Below are 20,588 nucleotides of genomic sequence, written 5' to 3' on the forward strand. Positions count from 1 at the left end.
CCTGCGCACTGCAGGAATTTGCTCTGCCCTCAAACAGGGCAGAGAAATACGCCTGCGCAGGAGCATGATGTCAGGGAGCCTGTGTGGATGATGCAGGGTCACATCACCCACAAGAAGCAACAGCAGGGCGGCGATCATAATAAGATGTGAGGTGCCAGACCAAGACCAGCAAAAGCCATTGGACCGGACCGCCCCACAGGTGAGTATAATAAAAGTTGTTTTTCAGTTCTTCCAGGTCAGGTTGGGGGCTTATATACAGCATTATAGAATGTTGTATTTAAGCCCTGAAAGGTGATGGCCGTATATTATATTGGACAAAACTGCTGACAGGTTCCTTTTAAGGTGTGCACTCTCCCTTCGTCTTAAAGAGACGTCTTAAAGAGACAGTGCCCTATTATACTATAGGGAGTACTATGGAGGATGTATTATACTATATGGAGGACTATGGGGAGTATATTATACTATGTGGAAGACAGTGTGAAATGTATTATACTATATAGAGGACTGAGGAGTGTATTTTAATATATGAAGGACTATGGGGTGCATTATACTATAGGGAGTGCATTGTACTACATCAAGGACTATGGGGTGCATTATACTCTATGGAGGATTACAGTGAGTGCATTATACTATATGGAGGACTATGGGGAGTGTACTATGCGATAGGAGGACTATGGATAGTGCATTACACTATATGGAGGACTATGGAGAGTGTATTATACCATAGGGGTTAGAACAGTTAATAATTTAAGAAAGAATAGAGGTACAGAGAGGAACATCAAGTGCATGTATACTAATGCCAGAAGCCTCGCCAACAAAATGGACGAATAAGAATTAATGTTGTTGGAGCATAATTATGACATGGTGGGGATATCTGAAACATGGCTGGATGAGAGCCATGACTGGGCTGTTAACTTACAGGGCTATAGCCTTTTCAGAAATGACCGAATAGATAAACGTGATGATATAGGTGAATTTAATGAAAATGTAGAGTCCCTGTTGGTGGAGATAAGGGGAGGGGGAAAAAATAATAAATTACTGATAGGGGTTTGTTATAAATCTCCAAAAATAATGGAAGCAATGGAGAATATCCTCGTAAAGCAAATAAATGAAGCTGCGACTCAAGGAGAAGTCATTATTATGGGGGACTTCAACTACCCTGAAATAGATTGGGGAACAGAAACCTGCAGTTCCAGCAAAGGTAATCGGTTTTTGACAACTATGAGAGACAATTACCTTTCACAACTGGTTCAGGACCCAACAAGAAGGGGGGCACTGCTAGACCTAATATTAACCAACAGGCCAGACCGCATATCAAATATAAGGGTTGGGGGTCACTTGGGGAATAGTGATCACAAAATAATAAGTTTTCGTGTATCCTTTAATAAGATGTGTAGTAGAGGGGTGACAAGGACACTAAACTTCGGGAGGGCAAATTTCCAATGGATGAGAGAGGATCTTGGTGCAATTAACTGGGACGATATCCTGAGACACAAAAATACACAAAGAAAATGGGAGACATTTATTAGCATCCTGGATAGGACCTGTGCACAGTATATACTGTATGGGAATAAACATACTAGAAATAGGAGGAAACCAATATGGCTAAATAGAGCTGTAAGGGGCGCAATAAGTGACAAAAAGAAAGCATTTAGAGAATTAAAGGAAGTAGGTAGTGATGAGGCATTAAATAAATACAGAAAATTAAATAAATTCTGTAAAAAGCAAATCAATGCAGCAAAAATTGAGACAGAGAGACTCATTGCCAGAGAGAGTAAAAATAATCCCAAAATATTCTTTAACTACATAAATAGTAATAAACTAAAAAATGATAGTGTTGGCCCCCTTAAAAATTGTCTGGGGGAAATGGTGGATGAGGATGAGGAAAAAGCCAATATGCTAAATGACTTTTTTTCATCAGTATTTACACAAGAAAATCCCATGGCAGACAATATGATCAGTGATAACAAAAATTCCCCATTAAATGTCACCTGCTTATCCCAGCAGGAAGTACGGCGGCGTCTAAAAATCACTAAAATTGACAAATCTCCAGGCCCGGATGGGATACACCCCCGAGTACTGCAGGAATTAAGTACAGTCATTGATAGACCATTATTTTTAACTAGCTATTGAACCCGTTCTACGCCCGGGTGGCGAGCATTTATATTGGAATATGGTCTCCGTCCTGGTATGTGCTGCTCCTATCCTGTCATATGCTGCTCCATCCTGCGCCCCCATCCTGTCATGTGCTGCTCCACCGTGTCATGTGCTGCTCCATCCTGCGCCCCCATCCTGTCATGTGCTGCTCCACCGTGTCATGTGCTGCTCCATCCTGCATCCCCATCCTGTCATGTGCTGCTCCACCGTGTCATGTGCTGCTCCATCCTGCGCCCCCATCCTGTCATGTGCTGCTCCACCGTGTCATGTGCTGCTCCATCCTCATCCCCATCCTGTCATGTGCTCCCATCCTGCGCCCCCATCCTATCACGTGCTGCTCCATCCTGCGCCCCCATCAGTGCGGGCGGCTGTGCTGAGTGCGGGCGGCTGTATGTGGCTGTGCTGAGTGCGGGCGGCTGTATGTGACGTGGCTGTGCTGGGTGCGGGCGGCTGTGCTGGGTGCGGCAGCTGTGGACGGCTGTGCTGGGTGCGGTGGCTGTGCTGGGTGCAGCGGCTGTGCTGGGTGCAGCGGCTGTGCGTGGCTGTAGGCGGCTGTGCGTGGCTGTGGGAGGCTGTGCTGGGTGCGGCGGCTGTGCGTGGCTGTGGGCGGCTGTGCTGGGTGCGGCGGCTGTGCTGGGTGCGGTGGCTGTGCTGGGTGCGGCGGCTGTCCGTGGCTGTAGGCGGCTGTGCGTGGCTGTGCTGGGTGCGGAGGCTGTGCATGGCTGTGGCGGCTGTGCGTGGCTGTGCTGGGTGCGGCGGCTGTGCTGGGTGCGGCGGCTGTGCTGGGTGCGGCGGCTGTGGGTGGCTGTGCTGGGTGCAGCGGTTGTGCTGGGTGCGGCGGCTGTGCGTGGCTGTAGGCGGCTGTGCGTGGCTGTGGGAGGCTGTGCTGGGTGCGGCGGCTGTGCGTGGCTGTGGGCGGCTGTGCTGGGTGCGGCGGCTGTGCTGGGTGCGGTGGCTGTGCTGGGTGCGGCGGCTGTCCGTGGCTGTAGGCGGCTGTGTGTGGCTGTGCTGGGTGCGGAGGCTGTGCATGGCTGTGGCGGCTGTGCATGGCTGTGCTGGGTGCGGCGGATGTGCTGGGTGCGGCGGCTGTGCTGGGTGCGGCGGCTGTGCTGGGTGCGGCGGCTGTGCGTGGCTGTGGGAGGTGCGTGGCTGTGGGCGGCTGTGCTGAGTGCGGCGGCTGTGGTCGGCTGTGCTGGGTGCGGCGGCTGTGCGTGGCTATGGGTGGCTGTACGTGGCTGTGGGCGGCTGTGCTGGGTGCGGCGGCTGTGCGTGGCTGTGCTGGGTGCGGCTGTGCGTGGCTGTGGGCGGCTGTGCGTGGCTGTGGGCGGCTGTGCTGGGTGCGGCGGCTGTGGTCGGCTGTGCTGGGTGCGGCGGCTGTGCATGGCTATGGGCGGCTGTGCGTGGCTGTGGTCGGCTGTGCGTGGCTGTGGTCGGCTGTGCGTGGCTGTGGTCGGCTGTGCTGGGTGCGGCGGCTGTGCGTGGCTATGGGCGGCTGTGCTGGGTGCGGCGGCTGTGCGTGGCTGTGGTCGGCTGTGCTGGGTGCGGCGGCTGTGCGTGGCTATGGGTGGCTGTGCATGGCTGTGGGCAGCTGTGCTGGGTGCGGCGGCTGTGTGTGGCTGTGGTCGGCTGTGCTGGGTGCGGCGGCTGTGCGTGGCTATGGGCGGCTGTGCTGGGTGCGGCGGCTGTGCGTGGCTGTGGTCGGCTGTGCTGGGTGCGGCGGCTGTGCGTGGCTATGGGTGGCTGTGCGTGGCTGTGGGCAGCTGTGCTGGGTGCGGCGGCTGTGCGTGGCTGTGGGCGCCTGTGCGTGGCTGTGGGCGGCTATGGTCGGCTGTGCTGGGTGCGGCGGCTGTGCGTTGCTGTGGGCGGCTGTGCGTGGCTGTGCTGGGCGCGGCGGCTGTGCTGGGTGCGGCCATTTTCTTGGTCCTGCTCCCGGAGTCGGCGCCTGTGCAGTCCGCGCTTTCCGGCGCCATTTTCTTGAAGACACTGCAATGTGTCTTCAAGAAAATGGCGCCGGAAAGCGCGGACTGCGCAGGCGCCGATTCCGGGAGCAGGGGGACAGTCACGGCCCAGAAGCGCGTCGGTGGAACGGGTCAGGTAAGTATACTCACCCTCCGCCTCCTGGCTCATCCCTGCTTGTCCGGTGGAGATCGCGGTGTGCGTTCAGCGCTTACGCATACCGCGATCTCCTGGGAGCGTCGCTCTGTGCGGTCCAGACTGCGCCGGCGCTTGCGCTTGCGCAGTCTATAGAGGCTTCGGACAGAGTGACGCTCCCAGCGTTATATTATAGATCTTTAAAGAGTCCATAATAACATGGTCTGTACCACAGGACTGGCGTATAGCAAATGTGGTGCCAATATTCAAAAAGGGGACAAAAACTGAACTCGGAAATTATAGGCCAGTAAGCTTAACCTCTACTGTGGGTAAAATCCTGGAGGGCATTCTAAGGGATGCTAAACTGGAGTATCTGAAGAGGAATAACCTCATGACCCAGTATCAGCACGGGTTTACTAGGGACCGTTCATGTCAGACTAATTTGATCAGCTTCTATGAAGAGGTAAGTTCCGACTGGACTGGACTGGACCAAGGGAACCCAGTAGATGTAGTGTATATGGACTTTTCAAAAGCTTTTGATACGGTGCCACACAAAAGGTTGATACATAAAATGAAAATAATGGGAATAGGGGAAAATATGTGCAATTGGGTTGAGAGCTGGCTCAGGGATAGGAAACAACGGGTGGTTATTAATGGAGCACACTCGGACTGGGTCGCGGTTAGCAGTGGGGTACCACAGGGGTCAGTATTGGGCCCTCTTCTTTTTAACATATTTATTAATGACCTTGTAGGGGGCATTCAGAGTAGAATTTCAATATTGCAGATGACACTAAACTCTGCAGGGTAATCAATACAGGGGAGGACAATTTTATATTACAGGATGATTTATGTAAACTAGAAGCTTGGGCTGATAAATGGCAAATGAGCTTTAATGGGGATAAATGTAAGGTCATGCACTTGGGTAGAAGTAATAAGATGTATAACTATGTGCTTAATTCTAAAACTCTGGGCAAAACCGTCAATGAAAAAGACCTGGGTGTATGGGTGGATGACAAACTCATATTCAGTGGCCAGTGTCAGGCAGCTGCTACAAAGGCAAATAAAATAATGGGATGTATTAAAAGAGGCATAGATGCTCATGAGGAGAACATAATTTTACCTCTATACAAGTCACTAGTTCGACCACACTTAGAATACTGTGCACAGTTCTGGTCTCCGGTGTATAAGAAAGACATAGCTGAACTGGAGCGGGTGCAGAGAAGAGCGACCAAGGTTATTAGAGGACTGGGGGGTCTGCAATACCAAGATAGGTTATTACACTTGGGGCTGTTTAGTTTGGAAAAACAAAGACTAAAGGGTGATCTTATTTTAATGTATAAATATATGAGGGGACAGTACAAAGACCTTTCTGATGATCTTTTTAATCATAGACCTGAGACAGGGACAAGGGGGCATCCTCTACGTCTGGAGGAAAGAAGGTTTAAGCATAATAACAGACGCGGATTCTTTACTGTAAGAGCAGTGAGACTATGGAACTCTCTGCCGTATGATGTTGTAATGAGTGATTCATTACTTAAATTTAAGAGGGGACTGGATGCCTTTCTTGAAAAGTATAATGTTACAGGGTATATACACTAGATTCCTTGATAAGGCGTTGATCCAGGGAACTAGTCTGACTGCCGTATGTGGAGTTGGGAAGGAATTTTTTTCCCCAATGTGGAGCTTACTCTTTGCCATATGGTTTTTTTTTGCCTTCCTCTGGATCAACATGTTAGGGCATGTTAGGTTAGGCTATGGGTTGAACTAGATGGACTTAAAGTCTTCCTTCAACCTTAATAACTATGTAACTATGTAACTATATTGAGGACTATGGGGAGTGTATTATACTATAGGGAGTACTATGGAGGATGTATTATACTATATGGAGGACTATAGGGAGTGTATTATACCATATGGAGGACTATGGAGTATATTTTAATACATGGAGGACTATTGGGTGCATTATACTTTGGGGAGTGCATTGTACTACATTGAGGACTATGGGGGTGCATTATACTATATTGAGAACTACAGGGAGTGCATTATACTATATGGAGGACTATGGAGAGTGTATTATACTATATGGAGGACTATGGAGAGTGTATTATACTATATGGAGGACTATGGAGAGTGTATTATACTATATGGAGGACTATGGAGAGTGTATTATACTATAGGGAGGACTATGGGGAGTGTATTATACTATAGGGAGTACTATGGAGGATGTATTATACTATATGGAGGACTATTGGGAGTGTATTATACCATATGGAGGACTATGAGGAGTATATTATACTTTATGGAGGACTGTGGGGAATGTATTATACTATATGGAGGACTGAGGAGTATATTTTAATATATGGAGGACTATGGGGTGCATTATACTATGGGGAGTGCATTGTACTACATTGAGGACTATGGGGGTGCATTATACTATATTGAGAACTACAGGGAGTGCATTATAGTATATTGAGGACTATGGAGAGTGTATTATTCTATATGGAGGACTATGGAGAGTGTATTATACTATATGGAGGACTATAGGGAGTGTATTATACTATAGGGAGTACTATGGAGGTTGTATTATACTATATGGAGGACGATAGGGAGTGTATTATACTATATGGAGGACTATGGGGAGTGTATTATACTATATGGAGGACTATGGGGAGTGCATTATACTATATGAGGACTATGGGGAGTGGATAATACTATACGGAGGACTATGAGGAGTGTATTATATTATATGGAGGACTATGGGGAGTGTATTATACTATATGGAGGACTATGATGAGTGCATTATACTATATGAAGGACTATGGGGAGTGTATTATACTATATGGAGGACTATGGGGAGTGTATTATACTATCTGGAGGACTATGGGGAGTGTATTAGACTAAGCAAGCAAAATGCTGCCTATTTATAAAGCGATTAGATGGTGGCCCGATTCTAATGTATCGAGTATTCTAGAATATGTAGGTAGTATATAGCACAGGCTACTTACTATATTGCACAGTGACGTAGTATATAACACAACCGACGTAGTATGTAACATAGCTACGTAGTATATAACAGAGCTACGTAGTATGTAACACAGCGCACGTAGTATATAGCAGAGCCATGTAGTATATAACACAGCAACATAGTATATAACATAGCCACGTAGTGTATTGCACAGGTATGTAGTATATTGGTCAGCCACATAGTATATAGCAGAGCCACGTAGTATATTGTAGAGCCACGTAGTATATTGCACAGGCACATAGTATATTGCACAGCCACATAGTATATAACTCAGGCACGTAGTATATTGCACAGACACGTAGTATATTTCACAGTCACGTAGTGTATTGCACAGCTATGTAGTGTATTGCACAGCTACGTAGTGTGTTGTGGATTCTGTTTGTGGGCTCCCTCTGGTGGTTACTGCTGGTACTGGGTGACTTTGGTGGGTTGCGGCCTTTGGTTTCCACCTGTCTATCAGAGGCTGGGTGTTTCCTATTTTACCTGGCCTTTCTGTCATTTCCTTGCCGGCTATCAATGTATTCAGATGTGCTCTGTTTTGTTCCTGCCTACCTGCTCCCAGATCTTTCAGGATAAGCTAAGTGCTGATTTTCAGTTGTTTGGTTTTTTTGTCCAGCTTGCTTATTATGTCTCTATGCTAGCTGGTAGCTCTAGTGGACTGAGGTTCTCCCCATGTGCCATGAGTTGGCACATGGGTTCTTGTAATCTCAGGATGGTTTTTTGATTAGGGTTTTTTGCTGACCGCTCAGACCCCTTTTGTATCGTTCTGCTTTCTAGTTTACAGCGGGCCTCTATTTGCTAAACCTATATATATCATCTCTATGTGTGTGCCTTCCTCTCATTTCACCGTCAATACATGTGGGGGGCAACTATACCTTTTGGGGTTCGTTCCTCTGGAGGCAAGTGAGGTCTTTATTTTCTCTGCAGTACTAGTTAGCTCTTAGGCTGGTGCGTGGCGTCTAGAACCAACGTAGGCACGCTCCCTGGCTATCTCTAGTTGCGTTTGTCAGGCGTAGGTCAGCGGTCAGCCCAGGTTCCATCACCCTAGAGCTCGTCCGTTATATATTTGTACCTTGCTTGTCCTGTGCTATCCCTAGCCATTGGGATTCATGACAGTATAGCCGGCCCACAAAGTGTTAATTGTTTGGGCTGAAGCAGGAGAATAAGAAGTGTTTAAGGGAAATTTTTTTTTTTTTTCCCTTCAGAGTTTTGCTGCCTAGCCCTTAATTGCTGTCTAGCTGCTTCTTACCTCCTCTTAACCCTTGAATGGCTCTGATCTTAGCTGTTTAACATGGATGTCCAGAGTTTGGCTTCCAGCCTGAGTAATCTCGCGGCAAAAGTTCAAAACATACAGGATTTTGTTGTTCACACTCCCATGTCTGAACCTAGAATTCCTATTCCAGAGTTCTTTTCTGGAGATAGATCTACCTTCCTGAATTTCAGGAACAATTGTAAATTGTTTCTTTCTTTAAAATCTCGCTCCTCTGGAGACCCTGCTCAACAGGTCAGGATTGTAATATCTTTCCTGCGGGGCGACCCTCAGAATTGGGCATTTGCATTGGCACCAGGGGATCCTGCATTGCTCAGTGTGGATGCGTTTTTTCTGGCATTGGGATTGCTCTATGAGGAACCCAACCTGGAGATTCAGGCTGAAAAGGCTTTGTTAGCCCTCTCTCAGGGGCATGATGAAGCGGAAATATATTGTCAAAAATTTCGGAAATGGTCGGTGCTTACTCAGTGGAATGAGTGCGCCCTGGCTGCAAACTTCAGAAATGGTCTTTCTGAGGCCATTAAGGATATTATGGTGGGGTTCCCTACGCCTACAGGTTTGAATGAGTCTATGGCTATGGCCATACAGATTGATCGGCGTTTGCGGGAGCGCAAACCCGTGCCCTGAACAGGCACCTGAGACTATGCAATGTGATAGAATTCAGTCCAGAAGTGAACGGCAAAATTATAGGCGGAAAAATGGATTGTGTTGTTATTGTGGTGATTCAGCTCATGTTATATCAGCATGCTCTAAACGCACAAAAAAGCTTGATAAATCTTTTGCCATTGGTACTCTGCAGCCTAAGTTCATTTTGTCTGTGACTCTGATTTTTTCACTGTCTTCCATTTCCGTTGATGCCTATGTGGATTCGGGCGCTGCCCTGAGTCTTATGGATTGGTCATTTGCTAAACGCTGCGGTTTTAGTCTGGAGCCTCTGGAAGTTCCTATTCCTCTGAAGGGAATTGACTCTACACCATTGGCTATGAATAAACCGCAGTATTGGACACAAGTGACCATGCGCATGACTCCCGTTCATCAGGAGGTGATTCGCTTCCTTGTACTGTATAATTTACATGATGTACTAGTGCTGGGGCTGCCATGGTTACAAACTCATAATCCTGTCCTGGACTGGAAAACAATGTCTGTGTTAAGCTGGGGATGTCAGGGGGTTCATGATCATGCATCTCCGATTTCAATCGCTTCATCTACTCCTTCTGAGATCCCTGAGTTTTTGTCTGACTATAGGGATGTTTTTGAGGAGCCTAAGCTCAATTCGCTCCCTCCTCATAGAGATTGTGACTGTGCTATAGAATTGATTCCTGGCAGTAAGTTCCCTAAGGGTCGTTTATTTAATCTGTCACTGCCAGAGCATACTGCTATGCGGAATTATATTAAGGAGTCCTTGGAAAAGGGACATATTCGTCCATCTTCGTCCCCTCTGGGAGCAGGTTTTTTTTTCGTGGCAAAAAAAGATGGTTCCCTGAGGCCTTGTATAGATTATCGCCTTCTGAATAATATTACAGTCAAATATCAGTATCCATTGCCATTATTGACTGACTTGTTTGCTCGCATTAAGGGGGCTAGGTGGTTCACTAAGATAGATCTTCGCGGTGCGTATAATCTGGTGCGGATAAAACAAGGTGATGAGTGGAAAACCGCATTTAATACGCCTGAGGGCCATTTTGAGTATTTGGTAATGCCTTTTGGACTCTCCAATGCTCCGTCAGTCTTTCAGTCCTTTATGCACAATATTTTCCGTGAATATCTGGATAAGTTTATGATTGTGTATTTGGATGATATTTTGGTGTTTTCTGATGACTGGGAGTCTCATGTTCTACAGGTCAGGAAGGTGTTTCAGGTTCTGCGGGCCAATTCTCTGTTTGTGAAGGGCTCAAAGTGTCTCTTCGGAGTCCAGAAGATTTCTTTTTTGGGGTACATTTTTTCTCCTTCTACTATTGAGATGGATCCCGTCAAGGTTCAGGCAATTTGTGACTGGACACAACCTACATCTGTTAAGAGCCTACAGAAGTTCTTGGGGTTTGCTAATTTTTATCGTCGGTTCATTGCAAATTTTTCCAGTATTGTTAAACCTTTGACTGATTTGACTAAAAAGGGTGCTGATGTTGCTGATTGGTCTCCTGCGGCTGTGGGGGCCTTTCAGGAACTTAAGCGCCGGTTTTCTTCTGCTCCTGTGTTGTGTCAACCAGATGTTTCACTTCCTTTTCAGGTTGAGGTTGATGCTTCCGAGATTGGAGCGGGGGCGGTTTTGTCACAGAGAAGTTCTGATGGCTCGGTGATGAAGCCATGTGCATTCTTCTCTAGAAAATTCTCGCCCGCCGAGCGCAATTATGATGTGGGTAATCGGGAGCTTTTGGCCATGAAGTGGGCATTTGAGGAGTGGCGTCATTGGCTTGAGGGTGCTAAACATCGTGTGGTGGTCTTGACTGATCACAAGAATCTCATTTACCTTGAGTCTGCCAGGCGTTTGAATCCTAGACAGGCTCATTGGTCGTTGTTTTTTTCTCGTTTCAATTTCGTGGTTTCATACCTGCCAGGTTCAAAGAATGTGAAGGCAGATGCTCTTTCCAGGAGTTTTGTGCCTGACTCTCCTGGAGATTCTGGGCCTACTGGTATCCTTAGGGATGGGGTAATATTGTCCGCCGTATCCCCAGACTTGCGACGTGCATTGCAGGAGTTTCAGGTGGATAAACTGGATCGTTGTCCACCAGAAAGACTGTTTGTTCCGGATGATTGGTCCAGTAGAGTCATCTCCGAGGTCCATTCTTCTGTGTTGGCTGGTCATCCTGGAATATTTGGTACTAGAGACTTGGTGGCCAGGTCTTTTTGGTGGCCTTCCTTGTCTAGGGATGTGCGTACCTTTGTGCAGTCTTGTGAAGTGTGTGCTCGAGCTAAGCCTTTCTGTTCTCGGGCCAGTGGGTTGTTGTTATCCTTGCCCATCCCGAAGAGGCCTTGGACGCACATTTCCATGGATTTTATTTCTGATCTCCCGGTTTCACAGAAAATGTCCGTTATCTGGGTTGTGTGTGACCGCTTTTCTAAGATGGTTCATTTGGTGCCCTTGCCTAAGTTGCCTTCCTCCTCTGAGTTGGTCCCTTTATTTTTTCAGAACGTGGTTCGTTTGCATGGGATTCCGGAGAATATCGTTTCTGACAGGGGATCCCAGTCTGTGTCTAGATTTTGGCGGACATTTTGTGCCAAGATGGGCATTGATTTGTCTTTCTCGTCTAGATTCCATCCTCAGACGAATGGCCAGACGGAGCGAACTAATCAGACCTTGGAAACTTATTTGAGGTGTTTTGTTTCTGCTGACCAAGATGACTGGGTTGCTTTTTTGCCACTGGCCGAATTTGCTCTTAATAATCGGGCTAGTTCTGCCACGTTGGTCTCTCCTTTTTTTTGTAATTCGGGGTTTCATCCTCATTTTTCCTCTGGTCAGGTGGAGTCTTCGGATTGTCCTGGAGTGGACGTGGTGGTGGACAGGCTACATCAAATTTGGAATCAGGTGGTGGACAATTTGAAGTTATCTCAGGAGAAGACTCAGCAGTTTGCTAATCGCCGTCACCGCGTGGGTCCCCGACTTCTTGTTGGGGATTTGGTGTGGTTGTCTTCTCGTTTTGTCCCTATGAAGGTCTCTTCTCCTAAGTTCAAGCCTCGGTTCATCGGTCCTTATAGGATCTCGGAGATTCTTAACCCTGTATCTTTTCGTTTGGATCTCCCAGCATCGCTTGCTATTCATAATGTGTTCCATCGGTCGTTGTTGCGGAGGTATGAGGTGCCCGTTGTTCCTTCGGTTGAGCCTCCTGCTCCGGTGCTGGTGGAGGGAGAATTGGAGTATGTTGTTGAGAAGATCTTGGATTCTCGTGTTTCCAGACGCAAACTCCAGTATTTGGTTAAGTGGAAGGGTTATGGTCAGGAGGATAATTCCTGGGTGGTCGCCTCCGATGTTCATGCGACTGATTTGGTCCGCGCCTTCCATAGAGCTCACCCTGATCACCCTGGGGGTTCTCGTGAGGGTTCGGTGACCCCTCCTCAAGGGGGGGGTACTGTTGTGGATTCTGTTTGTGGGCTCCCTCTGGTGGTTACTGCTGGTACTGGGTGACTTTGGTGGGTTGCGGCCTTTGGTTTCCACCTGTCCATCAGAGGCTGGGTGTTTCCTATTTTACCTGGCCTTTCTGTCATTTCCTTGCCGGCTATCAATGTATTCAGATGTGCTCTGTTTTGTTCCTGCCTACCTGCTCCCAGATCTTTCAGGATAAGCTAAGTGCTGATTTTCAGTTGTTTGGTTTTTTTGTCCAGCTTGCTTATTATGTCTCTATGCTAGCTGGTAGCTCTAGTGGACTGAGGTTCTCCCCATGTGCCATGAGTTGGCACATGGGTTCTTGTAATCTCAGGATGGTTTTTTGATTAGGGTTTTTTGCTGACCGCTCAGACCCCTTTTGTATCGTTCTGCTTTCTAGTTTACAGCGGGCCTCTATTTGCTAAACCTATATATATCATCTCTATGTGTGTGCCTTCCTCTCATTTCACCGTCAATACATGTGGGGGGCAACTATACCTTTTGGGGTTCGTTCCTCTGGAGGCAAGTGAGGTCTTTATTTTCTCTGCAGTACTAGTTAGCTCTTAGGCTGGTGCGTGGCGTCTAGAACCAACGTATGCACGCTCCCTGGCTATCTCTAGTTGCGTTTGTCAGGCGTAGGTCAGCGGTCAGCCCAGGTTCCATCACCCTAGAGCTCGTCCGTTATATATTTGTACCTTGCTTGTCCTGTGCTATCCCTAGCCATTGGGATTCATGACAGTAGTGTATTGCACAGCTATGTAGTATATTGGTTAGTGACGTAGTATATAGCAGAGCCACGTAGTATATAACATAGCCACGTAGTATATTGTAGAGGCACCTAGTATATAACAGAGCCACGTAGTATATTGCAGTCGAAGTAGTTTATGACAGAACCAACACAGCCACATAGTATATTGCACAGCTATGTAGTATATAACACAGAGCACATAGTATATTGCACAGCCATGTAGTATATTGCACAGCCACGTAGTATATTGGACAGTCACGTTGTATATTGCCCAGCTACATAGTATATAGCACAGAGATGTAGTATATAACAGATCCCACACAGTATGTAACACAGCCCACATAGTATATAGCAATGTGGGCACTATATGCGTGGTTAAAAAAGAGTTAAAATAAAAAATAAACATATACTCACTTTCCGAAGGCCCCTTGAAGTCCTGGCGCCTGTGTGCAGTGCACGCGGCAGCTTCCGGTCCCAGGGTTGGTATGAGCGCAGGACCTGTGATGACGTCGCAGTCACATGACCGTAACGTCATGGCAGGTCCTTCTCGCATAGCATCCTTGGCACCGGAACCTGCCGCTTGCACTGCCAAGGACAGCCGCGATGTTGGAAGGTGAGAATAACCTTTTTTTTATTATTATTGTTATTTGTAACATTAGATCTTTTTACTATTGATGCTGCATACGCAGCATCAATAGTAAAAAGTTGGTCACACAGGGTTAATAGCTGTGTTAACGGAGTGCGTTACACCATGGTCCGTTAACGCTGCCATTAACCCTGTGTGAGGGCTGACTGGAGGGGATTATGGAGCGGGCACTGACTGCGGGGAGGAAGGAGCGGCCATTTTGCTGCTGGACTGTGCCCGTCGCTGATTGGTCGTGGCAATGGTCGTGGGCGTTTTGCCACGACCAATCAGCGACTTGGATTTCCATGACAGACAGAGGCAGCGACCAATGAATATCTGTGACAGACAGGAAGAAAGAAAGAAAGAAAGACAGAAGGACAGACATAAAGACGGAAGTGACCCTTAGACAATTATATAGTAGATTGGATTGGTTATGCCGTAACAAAAATCATTGTTCTCAGTAGCACATAGCCCGGTAAAAACTGAAGATATGCTGCTGATAACATGATACTGTATGGGGACAGATTGATCTTCTAGTGATTATTTTGTCCCCGTCATTGTTCTTCAGCCAGTGTAAAACCACTTCAAAATTGTCGATTACACTCATTTAGCTGACTAAAATCTGTGCATGTAAACACAACCGAAATGTTTCTGTGTGATGATGCAATAGGTTGGCATTTGGATCACCATTTTAAACTTTTACCCACGGCCCCACTTTGCCTAAAACCGTCCCTGCTCACAAGTGAAGTGTACCTACAATAAAAATTACAGACCTCGCCATTCTTTGTATGTGGGAAAACCTGCAAGATCGGCAGTGTGTCAAATAGTTATTTTCCCCACTGCATGGATCGGGGCTGATACAGTATGTTCTGTGCTTGGTACCATTTTGGACTCTGACCATTGTGTCTACTATTCTTTATTCATTTGACTTGCGCAATAATATCAATGAACCTATCTTTGATGCTAACATATGCACTGGACTGTGTAGTTGCTAAAACACTCTTTGTAGTTGTCCTACTTTTAGTGTATCACTCTGTTTACTTCATATGAAAGTTAAATAAAGTATACATTTTAACTATAAAAATTCCTTTTATTCTTTTCTGTGTAAAGCCGATGTGGAGTCAGCTTTTCTCAACTGAACAACAATGGCTGTATAATGTCTGAATTGGCCATTTGATAAAATGTACCCAGTCGACATATTTTACTTAACTACACTGAGCCCTGTATCTAATCTCATCATGTAATACACTACACTGAGCCCTGTATCTAATCCCATCGTGTGATATACTACACTGAAGCCTGTATCTAATAATATCATGTGATACACTACACTGGGGCCAGTATCTAATCCCATCATGTGATACACTACAATGGGCCCTGTATCTAATCCCATTGTGTGATACACTACACTGGGCCCTGTATCTAAACCCATCGAGTGATACAGTATACTGGGCCCTATATCTAAACTTATTATGTAATACACTACACTGGGCCCTGTATGTAATCCCAGTGTGTGACACACTACACTGGTTCCAGTATCTAATCCCATCATGTGATACACTACACTGGGCCCTGTATCTAATCCCATCGTGTGATACACTACACTGGGCCCTATATCTAAACCCATTGTGTGATACACTACACTGGGCCCTATATCTAAACCCATCGTGTGATACACTACACTGGGGCCAGTATCTAATCCCATCATGTGATACACTACACTGGGCCCTATATCTAAACCCATCGTGTGATCCACTACACTGGGCCCTATATCTAAACCCATCGTGTGATACACTACACTGGGCCCTATATCTAAACTCATCGTGTTATACACTACACTGGGCCCTATATCTAAACTCATTGTGTGATACACTACACTGGGGCCAGTATCTAATCCCATCATGTGATACACTACACTGGGCCCTGTACCTAATCCCATTGTGTGATACACTACACTGGGCCCTGTACCTAATTCCATTGTGTGATACACTACACTGGGGTTAGTATCTAATCCCATCATGTGATATACTACACTGGGCCCTGTATATAATCCCATTGTCACAGGGTTACCATGACAGGAGCCAAAAGACCACAGCGTCTGCTCCTGTTCCTGTGCAGAAAATAAGCATGGTGTACATTTCTTTTGGCAGTACAGGGGTTAATCTGCCATTTTAGGAGCTCTGGAAGTCTGAGTACTCAGCTGAGCTCAGTTAGCCACTCCTATCCCCTATATAATCTAGGTCCTGGCTGACACACATCGTCAGAGCTAGCTTATGCTGCATGGCTGGGAGGACTGTTGTTTGTGGTTATATGAGATGGAGTTTAGTGGATATATCTGTGACTGTTGCTTGGGTTTGTAAGTGTGATAATTCTCTTTCTTCCTCTAACTTTGGTTTCCCCATCCTCCACTCCCCAGTGCATTCCTCTGTAATATATGAGTGAATATTTGTATGCCTGGTATTATGAGTTGCCCTTGTGCGTGTTGCATTGTTCGTCGGGTTGGTATACTGCGGTGCACAGCAGCTCCCCTCTTCCCTGGGTGGGGGAAGGGAACAGATGGAGGGCGGACTCAGGAGATAAGGCAAGGTTGGTGGCCCCGGCATCTTCACCTTCAGAAGTATCCCGGGAATAGGGCGAGCTAGGATGCCCCCTAGTGTTGTCCCAGGTCACCTGACAGTTGTGTTATGACGCCCATCGTGTGATACACTACACTGGGCCCTGTATGTAATCCCACTGTGTGACACACTACACTGGGGCCAGTATCTAATCCTATCATGTGATGCACTACACTGGGCCCTGTATCTGATCCCATCATGTGATACACTACATTGGGCCCTGTATCTAATGCCATCATGTGATGTATACACTGGGTCCTGCATCTAATCCCATTGTGTGATACACTACACTGCGCCCTTTATCTTATCTAATCCCATCATTTGATACACTACACTGGGCCCTGTATTTAATCCTAGTGTGCATTACACTCAGCATATCTAACCCCAGTGTGTGATACAGTGAGCAGCACCAACTAACAGCCGTCCTCAGTGACATGTCAGTATAACTCTGCAATCATCAAAATATGGCTCCGCACTGTGATCCAAAAACTTCATCCTCTCTTATCCTTTTGCAAACACCCAGAAGGGGAGGAGAGGAGTGACATCACACACGTCCCACTTTTACTGCAGTCGTAATGTGAGCTAGTTGTACATTAGGTTTTCATGTCAAATTTCAGCAGCAGCAGCTCCCGCTATTGTTTCACAGTGGAAAATATCAGAACTTTTAAAATTATTTTTCATATTTTCTCCGTTAAAAACAAATGTTAATATTAAAAAATATATTAAAAGTGTGCATTTTTCCATTGGTGAACATAATTTTTTCTATGGAATTTTCCATTTAATGAATCAGATCCCTAATGTTCTGATATGATATTTAATGACATTGAAATCTCTCTGTATGGAAAAGTAAAGCTATGCCCCCCTGATTATCTCTACTCCTATTATAAGCAGAATTACAGCACACATATGAAATACTCTGCAGAGAAATAAATAACAGCATCATGTCCCTTTAAATCCTGTGTGTTCCATGACACTAGTCAGCAGCCAATAGGATCGCTGCATTTGAATTTGAAAATAAAGCAAACTGTCAATCATCCTCAGTCTGTTACAGGACAGTGAGCAGTGAAGATGAATGTTGGTGAGTTGCTCCCATCCCATCATCTGCTGTAACTGACACTGATTTATCTCATCCCCCTAAGGATTTATTCTTGTTATCTGGAATCCGCTGATGATTTTATCATTTCACCTAAAGTAGGAGAGAAACAAGCAGAGTAGACAAATGTGCCACATCGGCAGTTATCACCCACCACTAGGGGGAGCTATCTGCATTATATATACTGGTGCACTGTGCTCCCCCTACTGGCTGCAGGAAAGCAGAGTTTTATCTTTAGGTTTCACTGGACACTCTGCCGCCAGTATTAGTTATTGGGGGACATTTTTATGCCACTAATGTCAATGGGATTAGTGTTCTGGCACTGTTAATGGGGGTCCGGCTTTATGTGCTGGTAATGAAGCCTATTTGGGTGTCATTGTTTAGGGCTTACCTGTACTTATGGGCATGAAGAGCACAGGAATACCTGTATGCCATGTACCTTTACTTACAGGGCGCCAGTACAATCCAGTGCACCTTATGTGCTGTATGTGGTGTTACCTATACTGGGGCCTCTGCTGTCAGGAGACTGTACAAGCACCCAGTAAAGGCTATGCTCCGTGGGGTCATATTACCTGCAGGTATGAGTGTAATGGGGGTCCGATACCGGGGGGACGTTCCCTATGAATGTGTGAGGAAAGCTGCAGTGTTTGTGTCTTTATTAAATCTGTGACTAAATCTTTTTTGGATTCACAGATTTTTCTATGGCTACTACAGGAGAAGATGAATACAGGATGGCAGCGAGCCGCGGATCTCTGGGGGTCAGCAGCTTCATTATAACCGGACCCCTTGTCCTATTCTCCACCCCTGAGGAGTGATAAGCGGACACTGACCGGATTCTGTTTTCTTTAGGACTTCTACCTCCGCCAGGAATGTGTCTTCGGACCTGGATACTTCTCATGTGAGATTATTAATTAAATAAAAGTATTCCCAGTTAATCTGAAAATATGATTCCTTTCCTTTTATCCAGCATTTGATAATCCAGAACGTTTATTAGTCCAGCACAGAATTGCATCACAATGTAGAGTGAGCAGGAAATAGTTCTCAATAGTAGATTGTATGCTCTTCTGTCCCGGAATCATTCAGAATCTGTCAGGTCACATTGATGTTGGGTTTAAGGAGCTTCCTGTAATGTTAATGATTTGATTCCTCTGGACATTGTGTGATTGATCCCTTATCTGCTTGTGTTTTCTTTCCAGCTTATCCCTGCACAAAGGAGGAAAGAGAACAACAACTTCTGATCTACTGCACCAGATTCCTGCCGTCACCGATTTTCAAGATGGAGGTCACTGATCGTACCGCATATTATGTCGTCCATGTTCTGTCCATAGATGTAAAGGAACATCTCATTAGACAAGTGACTGAATCTTTTCTTTCCTTAGCGCCTCATGCCGACCAACCGAGAAGCTCAGAAGAAATATCTGCCATTTCCTTTGGATGACGAAAAACCAGAGCCGACATCAATGCCAGAGGAACCGAAAGAAGAGGAGATGGAGATGCCCAAGGACGCAATGAAATATCGGGATATTAAAGAGTTTGATGAAGATGAGGCAGAAGACATGGAGGAGACAGAAGAAGAAGATGAGAAGGCATCAGAAGAGAAAAAAGAAGTTGTGCAGAAGAACAGCAACTCCACAAGAAGAGTTCAGAAGCAGCCGGCACGAAGACAGAAGATCCGCCAGCAGTCCATCCTCCAATACGTTAACACCAACCTCAGGGGAAGGAGGAATATCATCTGGACCATCCTCCTCAAAGCAATGAGGCGCTGATGGACGTCTGAAGCTGAGTAACATCGACAGCTTCAAATCTAATATTAATAAAAAGAATTAGCACAAAATATTATTAGACTAATACAGCTTAAAAATGTAGTAAAAACATTATAAACATTTTTAGAATATTAGGAGTAGTAATATAGTGTGTAATATTCTAATAAGAGCAGTAACTATAATATTAATTGTACAATAATGATATAAACCTATAAATAACAGCAGCAGGTTTGATCCAGGGTTTTCGGACTGATCGCCTTTTCTCGGGGTCGAGAAGGAATTTTCCCCCTGAGACACTAATTGGCTGAATGTGTCCAGGGGTTTTTGCCTTCTTCTGGATCAACAGCTTTAGGAATAAGGACCTAGGTATTAGGAAGGTTATACTAGAATTAGCACTAGTGGGACAATTATATAATATAGTATAAACTGATAATAAAAGAGAAATAATTTAATTAGTAAAGTAATAATAATATTATATTATAATATTAAAAATACAATATTAATAATATTTATTAAAATCTGAATAGGTATTAGGGGATTTGATCCAGGGTTCTAGGACTGATCGCCTTTTCTCGGGGTCAAGAAGGAATTTTCCCCCTGAGACACCAATTGGCCGAATGTGTCCAGGGGTTTTTGCCTTCTTCTGGATCAACAGGTTTAGGAATAAGGACCTAGGTATTAGGAAGGTTACAGTAAAATTAGCACTAGTGGAATAATTATAATAATATAGTATAAAGTGTAATATTAGTGATAATAAAACAGTAATAATTTAATTAGTAAAGTAATAATAATATTATATTATAATATTAAAAATACAATAATAATAATATTTATTAAAATCTGAATAGGTATTAGGGGATTTGATCCAGGGTTCTAAGACTGATCGCCTTTTCTCGGGGTCAAGAAGGAATTTTCCCCCTGAGACACCAATTGGCCGAATGTGTCAGGACTCGGTTTTTGCCTTCTTCCGGATCAATATATTTAGGAATCAGGATCTAATTTATAGTTTTAATAAAATATCAATACAAATGTTAGCAATAATGGTAATAATAAAATAGTAATAATTCAGAGAATAAAATATTTGTAACAGTAGAATATTAGTAGTATACTAATAAAATCATTA

The 20,588-nt window shown here is 45.4% G+C and overlaps 1 protein-coding gene across 1 annotated transcript; it reads left to right on the forward strand.

Moving 5' to 3' along the window:
* Positions 1-17,659: 17,659 nt before the first annotated feature.
* On the forward strand, positions 17,660-19,430 carry LOC143769198 (uncharacterized). Its single transcript, XM_077257759.1, has 4 exons — positions 17,660-17,687; positions 18,396-18,460; positions 18,552-18,600; positions 18,899-19,430. The coding sequence occupies exons 1-4, from the start codon at positions 17,678-17,680 to the stop codon at positions 19,138-19,140; spliced, it is 366 nt and encodes a 121-aa protein (XP_077113874.1). The 5' UTR covers positions 17,660-17,677; the 3' UTR covers positions 19,141-19,430.
* The last annotated feature ends 1,158 nt before the right edge of the window (positions 19,431-20,588 follow it).

Source organism: Ranitomeya variabilis, chromosome 4, assembly GCF_051348905.1.
Source record: "Ranitomeya variabilis isolate aRanVar5 chromosome 4, aRanVar5.hap1, whole genome shotgun sequence".
Taxonomy (NCBI): domain Eukaryota; kingdom Metazoa; phylum Chordata; class Amphibia; order Anura; family Dendrobatidae; genus Ranitomeya; species Ranitomeya variabilis.